Source organism: Cervus elaphus, chromosome 14 (genome assembly GCF_910594005.1).
Source record: "Cervus elaphus chromosome 14, mCerEla1.1, whole genome shotgun sequence".
Classification (NCBI taxonomy): Eukaryota; Metazoa; Chordata; class Mammalia; order Artiodactyla; family Cervidae; genus Cervus; species Cervus elaphus.
Window position 1 is genome coordinate 61204624 of NC_057828.1, and position 12668 is coordinate 61217291.

At 36.0% G+C, this 12668-nt stretch overlaps 1 protein-coding gene across 4 annotated transcripts in view; it reads left to right on the plus strand.

Moving 5' to 3' along the window:
• RASAL2 (RAS protein activator like 2) overlaps window positions 1-12668 on the plus strand; it is a 392722-nt gene that overhangs the window by 129921 nt on the left and 250133 nt on the right. The window contains exon 1 of one of the 4 annotated variants that reach the window (XM_043923121.1): window positions 1477-3382. The exons of 2 other annotated variants lie outside the window; for them this stretch is intronic. In XM_043923121.1, coding sequence (XP_043779056.1) covers window positions 2782-3382 — 601 coding nt within the window. In that variant the 5' untranslated portion in view covers window positions 1477-2781. Of the gene's footprint in view, window positions 1-1476; window positions 3383-12668 lie in introns of those variants that run through there. One more of the 4 variants, XM_043923123.1, reaches the window with a different exon arrangement.

A 12668-nucleotide genomic window follows, 5' to 3' on the forward strand; every position in this document is an offset into this window, starting at 1 on the left:
ATTAGTAGTTTATTCTTTTTATAGCTGAGTTGTATACAACTGTATGAAACCATCATAGTTTGTTTATCTAGTCTACTGTGATAGACATTTGGGTTGTTTTCAGTTTATGGGTATCTTAAATAAAGCTGCTGTGAACATGAAGTACAAGTTTGTGTATTTTCATTTCTCTTAAGTAAATGCTTATGAGTGGAACTGATTTGCATTGGATAAATGTATGTTTATCTTGTAAAAATAAAATTGTCAAATTTGTTCCATGGCAGTTGTATCATTTCATGACTTCATGACTGATTATGAGATTTCTGGTTGCTCCACATCCTCACCACAGCATATGGTGTTATTAGCCGTTTAAGTGTTAGCTATTTTAGTGAGTGATATCTCATTATTGGCTTTAATTTGCATTTCTCTCAGTCCTAATGATGTTGAGTACATTTCCCACTATGCTTATTGACCATTCATATAACTTTCTTCGTGAAGGGGCTGTTCAACTCTCTTTTCCTATTTTTAAAAATTGTGTTTTCTTTTATTAATAAGCTATAGGAGTTGTTTATATTTTGTGGTACAAATGGTAAGATGTTTGTATTGTGAATATGTTCTCCCATTTTGTAGCTTGCTTATTGATTTAATGTCTTCTAGACATATGAAGGTTGTAATTTTTATGAATTCATAGTTATTAATGTTTTTCCTATCATGGTTACTACTTTTTATAAAATTTATTTTATTTTAGTTTTGGCTGCAGTAGGCCTTCGTTGCTGCGTCTGGGCTTTCAGCTGTGGCAAGCAGGGGCTATTCTTTGTTGTGGTGTGTGGGCTTCCTTTTGCCATGGCTTCTTTTGTCGCAGAGGGCAGGCTGTAGGTGCAGGCTCTGCAGGTGTGGTTCACGGGCTCCAGAACGCAGGTTCAGTAGTTGTGGTGCTTGCACTTAGTTGCCTTGCGGCCTGTGGAATCTTCCCAGATCAGGGATCCAACTAGGGTCCCCTGTACTCGCTGGTGGATTCCTAAGCACTGGACCACCAGGGAAGTCTGGTTATGACTTTGTTTTATCCCAAGAAAGTTTTGCCTATCCTCAGTTCACAAAAGTATTCTCTTGTGATTTCCTTTATAAACTTCATCAGTTCATATTTTACATTTAGGTTTATTTTCCATCACAGATTAGTTTTGGTGGATTGTGTGATGTGTCATAAGTAGGGATTAGAACTTAATGTTTATTGTTTTTGTCTTTGTTGCAGATTCACATTTCTTCTTTTTTTTTTTTCAGATTCACATTTCTAAGTGTCTTTTTTAAGCCAAGAGAAAATTTTATGATTGTAATATACTCTAATTTGATTTATTATACTTTTGGGAAAGCTGAGTACTTCAGCACTTCCTTAGTACAGAAATGTGTAAATTTAGAGACTACATAAACAAATGAAGATGAGATCATTATTTTATGATAATGGAAATAACTAGAACATTTTAATGTGTTTCAAAGAATAGGTATGTTACTGACTTTACTGTTTGGCAATAATAAGAAAGAGACTTAGTTAAGAACTGTTTTTTCATTGTACTTATTCTACAAATGGATGGTTTTTTAGTTTTCCACATGAAATCATCATTTTTTTATGCAGCTTGCAAAGTGATCTGATTGCCATGTTTTATCTCTTTTATTGATGGTCTTAAGTCTGTCAGGCTTTCCATTTGAAACCCCTACTTTCAGGAGTTTATGAGCTGACAGTTGAAAAAAAAATTAACCAGCAAAAAACTTGGCATTCATGATCTTAGTTCAATATAAGGTACTTTGCTTTAATAAAATTTTAAGTAGTCACTCTCCTTTTTTTTCGTTTTTTGTTTTTTTAGGTTGCAAATGGCATAAAGAGGAATAAAGGAATTTTTTTGGTTAAATAGATAGGGAATATTTTTCCAGACAACTTATCCCAATTAGATTTATAAAGCAAACTTTTCCCTTTTAGAAATCATTTAAGTATGTACTTTCCTGTGTTCCAGTTCCCACAAGATGTTGCCTTAAGATTTTCCTTTTCCTTTGCTTGCTCATAGCAAGTATCCACTATCCCTTTTCTTTTTTTCTGTCCACTTGTGCTTTTAAAATTCTCCCTAGTATGTTTACATTAAAAATGGCTTTATATTTTGGCATTCTTTTGTCCTTTTTCCCTCATCTTTGTAGTGCCTCTTGCACAAAACTTTACCTATTGGTTGTAAAACAGTATTAACTTTGAGAGAAGCTGTGGTGTAAATAGCAAGAATTTTCTTGAAATGCCAACTTTAAAACCTATTCTGAAGAGCTGTCACTTAGAGAGCCGGCTTTTAGGCAAGTTTTTTCTTCTTCTTCTGGAAAGTGTGCAAGTCGGCTTGAGTACTTTCACAATCTGTTTTTAACCCAATATCATTCCCATAGTGAACACTCAACTGCTATTGGTCCCCAAAGGTGTCTGTGGGGACTTTTTGTCACTTTTATTTCACTTCTCATTTTTTTTAAAAAACCATTTCCTGAAAACTCAGTGCAGACATGTAGCCTACTGCAGGAAGTGAGATGATCTTCTTTTGCTGTATTCTGAAGATAATTTGCTTCAGACAGGAGATTTTTGGGTGTTTGCTGAAATTTTGGAGATCTGGGAAAATGGGGGTAAAAACATGACACCAGTTGTTAAGCAGCAACATCTGCTGTGGTTCAAAGCCACACAGAGAAAGCTGCTTAAGCAGCTGAGTGTTTTGGACTGCACGGACAAGTGTGGTTCGACTGCAAAGACTGCAGAGCGAAAAATTTAAAGTTTCAAGAAGTTGTTAAAAAATGGAGTCGTGGAAGATGAGCATCTTTAAGAGACAAACATCACCGTGTCCTCCAAGCTATCGAAGATCTTTTTCAGAACCTGCTTATGCACACTCAGAGATAGGAACAAGCTTAAAGAGTTATACATGGCGTGGTCCAGTGAAAAGCAAGAGGAAGAAAAATGAACAGGCTGTTTCCAGTCTAGGAAAGCCACTGGGTGCTTATCGGTGGCAAACACACCCCAGCTTAAGGTTGAAAGGGGGCAAAAGGGAGCAATTGGAAAATAATAAAGGAGACTTGGATGAACCACAACAACAAGCGGTCCTGCCAAAGATGGTTGGGGATAATATTTCTTCCTCTGGCAACAAAGTCCTTGGAACATCAATGGAGAAGCAGAACCTGGTAAACACTCGGTCACTTCGGGTTCCATTCAGCAGATCTCTTTCAGAGCCAGAACCCCGCTCCAGTGTCAGATTTGTTAGACGGTGGCCGACTTCAGTGGGGTCAGTGGAGTCTGAGCAGCAGGGATATTTCATCCGTGGCATTTTCTCTACTCTTTCCAATGGCTTCTCCAGGATGCTGAGTCTAAAAGGAGAGTCAACCAATGAGCCAGTAAGAGAAGGTATATTGTGATGAATAAGGGGGAAGAGGGATTTTAATTATTTGTGTTTTATAATGAATAAAACATCCTATTTGCTCATTATAAAATAATTTACTTAATCAGTGCAATTTTTAAAAAGTATTAAACTCAATGAATGATAGTAATTAATAGTAAAAAATTGATTTAGAAGAAATTTTTTTATTATGTTATACTCTGAACTCTTCATTTTGGGGCCTGTGTAAAATTATATGGTTTGTTTTGTTTTTTACCCTTTTTAATCCCATTGATCTACTTTTGTACAGTAAATGCAGTTTAGAGGGAGAAATTATCAAATCTTCTCCTCCTGACAAAGTTGAGAGTTAAAAGAGAATTCCTTCTATTATCTCTTCATAAAAATTGACAAATGTTATTAGAGCTATTTAGAGCTGGATTGTATTGATAGCTTTTAATAGGTGGGACTTCTGATCTGCTCATGTCTTGATAATACACAATTTGAAAATGGAAGGAAAAGATGCAAATCTTTAATATTTAGCTTACAAAATAGAATTTTGTGTTTGCTTCATTTCAGGTAACAGAATCATCAACATTTATAATAAACTCAGGATTTGTTTCTATTTTAAAATGTTTTATATTGATGATAGTATTTTAAGCTACCAAAAGAAACCTTAAATTTTTATCTGATTGCTTTGGATGTGATTGAGCTTATCTGATGAACTACTTCAATTATGAGTTAAGACTTGTGTTTGATTTTTTTGTTGTTTTTGAAAACCTTAACACTGATAATATTTCTATTGAGTTGAGGTCATTTTTGGATATGGCTTTATCTTATCTTTGATTATGAGACTGACCACATCAGCAGAAGGTTGAATTCTTTCTAAAATTGTGGAAATTGTTGAATAATTTTCATACTAGAATACAGTTTAATTTCTTTAAAAATAATGTCCATGAAAAATTGAGTAATTTTCCAAGTATATTTGTGCCAAAAATTCAGTATGTCTCCTAAACCTTGTTTTCCCTTTAGATTTTCCTTTGCCCAGTGAGTGTTAATTATACTATTAAGGAAATATATTTTCTTCTTACTCTTGGTTTATAGATAATTACTGAAAGTAAAGTCTTTCTTGATGTGCCTCTATTAACATCCTGTTAAAATATTTTAGAGACTAAATTATTGCATTTCCTTGGATACTAGTATGTCTATTCCTTGTCAGGTGATCATAGGATGATCTAAGTAAAGGAGCATCAAAGGGTAAGAGTTTAAGAGAAATTCTTAGAATTAATGCCTCCCAGTGGTTAACATGCATACATTTGATAAAAGAAATCTATAGGGTTTTTTTTTTGTTTTTTGATATTTGTATTTATGATCCTTTTTGGACTTTTGTAGTTAACTTTCAGTTTTTAGCAACTTCACCAACCTGTTGGCAGCCCACTTATATATGAGATCATCTGAGAATGTTTCCTAGCTTTTTACACATTTATGGTCTACTTAAAGTGATATAAGTATTTTATATTTATTACTTCATAATATGTTATACATTCTAATCATATAATAATTATGCAAATAGAGACATATTTGGAGTGAAAGGTACTATGCTAAGGGATTTCAGGTCCTAGAAGTAAAGCACAGTACATAGTGTTCCTACCTGTCAGATCAGCAGTTTCTATTTAGCAGTTGCTATGTATGGTATTTCTTGAGTGCTTCACAGGTGGAGAGTCACACTCTTAAAACAGAAGGATACTGTTTAATGCCAAAACTGGAGCTAATTCTTGTGTGTTGTTTAGTCCCTTATTTGTGTCCCACTCTTGCGACCCCATGGCCTGTAGCCTGCCAGGTTCCTCTGTCCATGGGATTTCCCAGGCAAGAATACTGGAGTGGGTTGCCATCTCCTTCTCCAGGGGATCGAACCCGCTTCTCCTTCATTAGCAGGCTCGTTGCCAGATGGATTCTTTACTACTGAGCCACCTGGGTAGAGATTTCTTTTTCTCTTTGGTCTATAGCTTCTACCCAGCCTAGAGTCTACCAAGTGGTTTTCTAAACTTCTGCAGTTGTGAACCTTTCTTCATTTCTCATTCTCCACAGGGGAAAGAATACAGTTGGCCCAGGAGATCTGAATTCTACTTCTATCTTATGCCAGTTTGCATTCATGAAATTTAATCTCTGAATTTCTCTTCACACTTTTGTGGATTAGTAATTTCTTCCTTACAAAGTGAAATTTGAAAATATTATGTAAATTATAGTTTACGTAGTATTTGTTCACAAATGCTGTGTGAGTAGAACTTGTTCTTATCAGAGTTGCTGTTACTGTATTGTGGTAAGGTGTGGGATTATTAGAATATAGACCTCTTTCAGAAAATCAATATATTTTAAAATTTGAAACCCACTAGTGTTTGTTACTTTTCTTGTTCCATATGAACTGCAATATATGAGAGGCATTAAATAGTATAGCATGTATTTATAGCATTTAAAGTAGTGTTTGGCACATAGCAGTGGTTTAGTAATTAATATATATATATTTACATTGTGTTTTCACTTTTTGCAGTCAAAATGTTTTTTCCATTTTTATTGAAGTGTAGTTGATTTACTATATTCAGTATATATTTGACATTATTTCTATTAAGAAAGTGAAAATATGGGAATAGATAATAATTTTTAAAAAATAATAAAGAGAAAGAGGATACCCAATTATTGAATTCATTATGATTACAAAATGTAAATAAATTATAATGTTCTCTTCTTAAATTCTGTGAGCCTGAACTTTTTCTGAGCATTTGCATGTTCTGAGCATAAACAGGTAATAATTCCTTGTATCTAATAATATATCTAATAATAGCTAAATACAGTAATTTTATGCTTAAAGCAATGAAATATACCATGCATGCATGTGTACTAAGTTGCTTCAGTCATGTCTGACTGGTTGTGATGCTATGGGCTGTAGCCTGCCAGGCTCCCCTGTCCATGGGATTCTCCAGGCAAGAATACTGGAGTGGAGTGTCATGCCCTCCTTCAGAGGATCTTCCTAACCAGGGAATTGAATCCGTGCCTGTTAAGTCTCCTGCATCTCCAGGCAAGAATACTGGAGTGGAGTGTCATGCCCTCCTTCAGAGGATCTTCCTGACCAGGGAATTGAATCCATGTCTCTTAAGTCTCCTGCATTGACGGGTGGATTCCTTACCACTAGCTCCACCTGGGAAGCCCTGAAATATACGTACTCAGGATCAATACCAAATTGAAGAGCTAAAAGCTTAAAGGTTTCACTACTGTACTATGTTTACCCCTCCAGCTCTACAATATATATTCCTTTACCTGCTACAATGTATAGATCAAATGATACAATATAAAAAAAAGTAAGACTTGTGTTTCTTATAGCTAAAAATAGTTCCAGCTCTTTTGGGCCCATGTCTAATGATGTCGCCACGTTTGCCATCAGTTCAGTTCAGTCACTCAGTCATGTCTGACTCTGTGACCCCATGAACCGCAGCGCGCCAGGCCTCCCTGTCCATCACCAACTCCTGGAGTCCACCCAGACCCATGTCCATTGAGTCGGTGATGCCATCTGACCATCTCATCCTGTGTCGTCCCCTTCTCCTCCTGCCCTCAATCTTTCCCAGCATCAGGGTCTTTTCCAATGAGTCAGCTCTTCGCATCAGGTGGCCAGAGTATTGGAGTTTCAGCTTCAACATCAGTCCTACCAATGAACACCCAGGACTGATCTCCTTTAGGATGGACTGGTTGGATCTCTTTGCAGTCCAAGGGACTCTCAGGAGTCTTCTCCAACACCACAGTTCAAAAGCATCAATTCTTCAGCGCTCAGCTTTCTTTATATTGGAAGTAAATTGAAGCAACCAATAAAAGAGGATTAACTAAACAGATCAAATAAAAAAAATACCATATAGTCTTCATAACTGTTGGGCTTCCCAGGTGGCCCGGTGGTAAAGAATCTGTGCCTGTCAATGCAGGAGATGTAAGAGATGCAGGTTCGATTTCTCGGTTAGGAAGATCCCCCAGAGTAGGAAATGGAAACCGCTTCAATATTCTTGCCTGAAAAATTCCATGGACAGATTATAGTCCATGGGGTTGCAAAGAGTCGGACATGACTTAGCGACTAAGCAACAATGGAGATTCCTTAAAAAACTAGGAATAAAACTACCATATGAATCAGCAATCCCAGGACTGGGCAGGCTTGTGTGCACAAACACACACACACACACACACACACACACACACACACACACGTCTGTGGTCACGTAGCATTCTTCTGAGGCTTCTTCAGCTTGTAGTCAGGGTTGTCTTCTTCTTATCTTCTCACTTGCCCTTTACGCTGTGCACAGGTGACTCTAGAGTCTCTCTCTCTTTTTATAGGGGCACCAGTCCTATTAGGTTAGGACCCCACATGGACAGAGGAGCCGGGGGGACCGCAGTCCATGGGGTCATACAGAGTCGGACACGACTGAGCGACAAACACACATACCACCTTTCTGACCTCTTTTAACCTTAACTACTTCCTTAAAGGCCCACAGTCACACTGGGGCCTAGGGTTTCAACATATAAACTCTAGGGTGACATAGTTCATTCCGTATCACCAGGAAACAAAAGTCTCACGAATAATGAGGTCAATGCAATGTATTAGCATAAATTTCAAAATATTACATAGCATGGTCACATATATGCTCAAACTTAAAATAATTTGTTATAATGTCAAGTAACTTTAGAGAAAAATAGGCTATATCACTTTAAATTTATCTTATTTTTCTCATTTTATGTGTGTTTATTTTTGAAATGGTTATGAATGGTGTAAGTTATCTTCCTCCTTTTCTTTTAAGACTATTTCATTTACATTCCTATCTGCTGACCATTAATGAAAATGTTGAGGATATTGGACACTCTGGTAATCTGTTATATTTAAATGTGGAAGAAGGCTCTACTGGACACTTCCGTTGTTTATATATATTTTCCATTACAATTTTTCCTTATGGGTACATGCCTTACCCACCTTTTCATGGTTTGTATTATTTCTTTAAGGGTATACCAGGAATGATTATATTGTGGAATACGATTGTCTTGTAGTTCGTTATATATTGTAAGATTTTCTGCATGAAAGCTATAAAACAATAATGTCTACAACAATTTATGAGTACAGTTTTCTCTCATGACTTTACCAGATTGGTAATTAAGCCTTAGTTTATTATAGTTTTATGTTTAACTCATAGCATAGGGTGAGGAAAAGGAAAAGATCTTTGGGGTTGGACTAGTGGCTTCAGGATTTTACACGTGCTGTTGTCTAGTTATATGCCTGAGAAAGTTTCACATAACCTTTCTTTTTCTCATCAGTAAAGTATGGGATGATGATAACTATCTAGTAGGCTTATTATAAATAGTAAATGAAACAGGATGCCCAGTGCTTATTATATACTTAATTAATAAACAGTTTTTATGGTTTTTAGAAAAGGATTTATTTTTGTTTATTTTTGACTGCTCTGGGTCTTGTTGCTGTGTGCAGGCTTTCTCTCGTTACTGCGGCCAGGAGCTACTGTTCCTGCAGTGCGTGGGCTTCTCACTGTGGTGGCTTCTTTTGTTGCAAAGCATGGGCTCCAGGCGCACAGGCTTCAGTACTTGTGGCATGAGGCTCAGTAGTTGTGGTGCTTGGGCGTAGTTGCCTCACAGCATATGGGATCTTCCTGCACCAGGGATCAAACCCACGTCCCCTGCACTGTGTAGGTGGATTCTTAACCACTGGACCACCAGGGAAGCCCAGTTTTTATGATTATTAGTTTAATAGGTATATAACATTATGATTATATTTTTATGAGTGAAGTGGCACATTTTTCTATAAAATAGCTTATATTTGTAATATAAGATTTGATTATTTTACAAGTAGACTTTCTTCTGTTTCTTTTGACTATCAAGTGGAATCTGAGTAGATGTAGCAGTATTTTTTTTCAGTTATTCTGCATTGTAGGTTATAAAAATCATTTCCAATTATCCCAAATATTTTGGTTTTCAAATAAAATTTCAGCAATTTAAAAGAGTTACTCAAACCCTAAAGCATGCTTGTAATCCATCTTTGTTTCTTGATTATGTAGAAAACTTATCTTAATAGTACAAATATATTCTTATAGTTCATTATTTTAAAAATTTATTTTGGAAATGATTAATTATATTCTATTTGAGATAAATTTAGTTGTATGAAATGAGAGAACTAAACAAATTATTTGTAACATTAATAACGGTTGTAACAAATTTCTCTCTTATGTGATTTCAGTATATATTTAAAATATTTTTTAATTAAAATTTTTAAATAGAAGTACAGTTGATTTACAATGTTAGTTTCTGGTATAAAGCAGAGTGATTCAGATATATATATGCTTTTTCATATTCTTTTCTATTGTGGTTTATTACAGGATATTAAACATAGTTCCCTGTGCTATACTGTTGTCTGTGCTGTTTATTCTATAAATAGTAGTTTGTATCTGCTAATCCCAGACTTTTCCTCCACTCCCTTTCCCCTTTGGTAATCATAAGTTTGCTTTCTTTGTCTGTGGGTCTGTTTCTGTTTAGTAAATAAGTTTATTTGTTATATTATAGATTCTACATATAAGTAATATCATACGGTGTTTGTCTTTCTCTTTCTGATTTATGTCACTTCGTATGATCATCCCTGGGTCTATCCTTGTTGCTGAAGATGGCATTATTTCATTCTTTTTCATGGCTTAGTAGTATTCCACACAAAGGAATGACTACTACACACATACTACATCTTCCTTATCCATTTATCTGTTGATGGACATTCGATTTGCTTCCATGTCTTGGCTGTTATAAATAATACTGCTGTGAACATTGGGCTGTGTGTATCTTTGTGAAATAGTTTTTGTCTTTTCTGGTTATGTGCCCAGGAATGGGATTGTTGGATCATATGGTAGCTCTATTTTTAGTTTTTTAAGGAACCTCAGTATTGTTTCCCATAGCGACTGCACCAGTTTATGTCCCACCAGCAGTGCTGGAGGGTTCCCTTTTCTCCACACCCTCTCCGCCATTTGTTATCTATAGACTTTAACGGTAGCCGTTTTGACCACTGTGAATTGGTACCTCACTGTAGTTTTGATTTGCATTTCTCTAATAACTAGTGATGTTGAGCATCTTTTGATTTGCCTAGTTGCCATCTGTGTATCTTCTTTGGAGAAATGTCTATTTAGGTCTTCTACCCATTTTTTAATTGGGATTTTGTTGTTGTTGTTGTTATTGAGTTGTATGGGCTGTTTGCATATTTTGGATATTAAGCCCTTTTTGGTTGCATCATTTGTGAATACTTTCTCCCAGTCCATAGGTTATCTTTTCATTTTGTTAATTATTTCCTTTGCTGTGAAAAAATTTGCAAGTTTGATTAGATCCCATTTGTTTACTTTTGCTTTTATTTCTTTTGCCTTGGGAGACTAACTTAAAACATTGGTACAGTTTATGTCAGAGAGTATTTTGCCTATGTTTTCTTCTAGGAGTTTTATGGCGTCATGTCTTATATTTAAGTCTTTAAGCCATTTTGAGTCGTTTATTGTGTATGGTGTTAAGGGAGTGTTCTGACTTCATTGATTTATATGTGGCTGTCCAGCGTTTCCAACACCACTTGCTGAACAGACTGTGTTTTCTTCATTATATATCCTTACCTCTTTTGTCAAAGATTAACTGCCCGTAGGTATCTGGATTTCTTTCTGGACTCTGTATTCTATTTTTTTGATCTATATGTCTGTTTTGCTGCCAATACCACACTGCTTTGATTACTGTAACTTTATAGCATTGTCTAAGTCTGGGAGGGTTATGCCTATACTTTTGCTCTTTTTTCTCAGGATTGCTTTGGCAATTCTGGGTCTTTTATGGCTCCATACAAATTTTAGAATTTTTTTTGTTCTAGTTCTGTGAAAAATGGCATGGATAATTTGATAGTTCAGTTCAGTCGCTCAGTCGTGTCCAGCTCTTTGTGATCCCATGAAATGCAGCACGCCAGGCCTCCCTGTCCATCACCAACTCCCGGAGTTTACTCAAACTCATGTCCATCGAGTTGGTGATGCCATCTAGCCATCTCATCCTCTCTCGTCCCCTTCTCCTCCTGCCCCCAGTCCCTCCCAACATCAGGGTCTTTTCCAAAGAGTCATATCTTCACATGAGGTGGCCAAAGTACTGGAGTTGCAGCTTCAGCATCAGTCCTTCCAGTAAACACCCAGGACTGATCTCCTTCAGGATGGACTGGTTGGATTTTCTTGCAGTTCAAGGGATTCTCAAGAGTCTTCTCCAACACCACAGTTCAAAAGCATCAATTCTTCGGCACTCAGCTTTCTTCACAGTCCAACTCTCACATCCATACATGACCACTGGAAAAACCATAGCCTTGACTAGATGGACTTTTGTTGGCAAAGTAATGTCTCTGCTTTTTAATATGCTCTCTAGGTTGGTCATAACTTTCCTTCCAAGGAGTAAGCATCTGCAGATGGTGATTGCAGCCATGAAATTAAAAGATGCTTACTCCTTGGATAATTTGATAGAGAAAGTGTTAAATCTATAGAATTCTTTGGGTTGTATAGCCATTTTTACAATATTAATTCTTCCAATCCAAGAGCATGGGATGTTGTTCCATTTTTTGAATCATTTTCAGTTTCCATAAGCACTAAGTTTTGTATACAAAGCATAAGTTTTGTAGTTCTCAGCATTATAAGTCATTCATTCCTTGGTCAGATTTATTCCTAAATATTTTATTTTTTCAATGTGACTTTAGAAGGGATTCTTTACTTTCCCTTTTGGATATTTCATTGTTAGTGTAAGGAAATGCAACAGATTTCTACATGTTAGTCTTGTATCCTGCTACCTTGCTGAATTCATTTATCAATTCTAGTGGTTTCTGTGTGGAAACTTTAGGGTTTTCTATATATAGAATGTCATCTGCATATAATGATACTTTTACCTCTTTTCTTCCAATTTTGATGCCTTTTATTACTTTTTTCTTATCTGATTGCTGTGGCTAGGACTTCCAATGCTATGTTGAATAGAAGTGTGAGAGTGGACATCCTTGTCTTGTTCCGGATTTTAGCAAAAAGGCTTTCAACTTTTTACTGTTGAGTATTATGTTGGCTGTGGGTTTGTCATAAATAACTTTTATTATATTGAGATATGTTCTTTCTATACCCTTTTCTGTAAGAGTTTTTAATCATGAGTGGATGTTGAATTTTATCAAATGCTTTTTCTGTGTTTATTGAGTCAATCATGTGATTTTTGTCTTTTCTTTTTTTGATGTGGTGTGACACATTAATTGATTTGTGTATGTTGAAC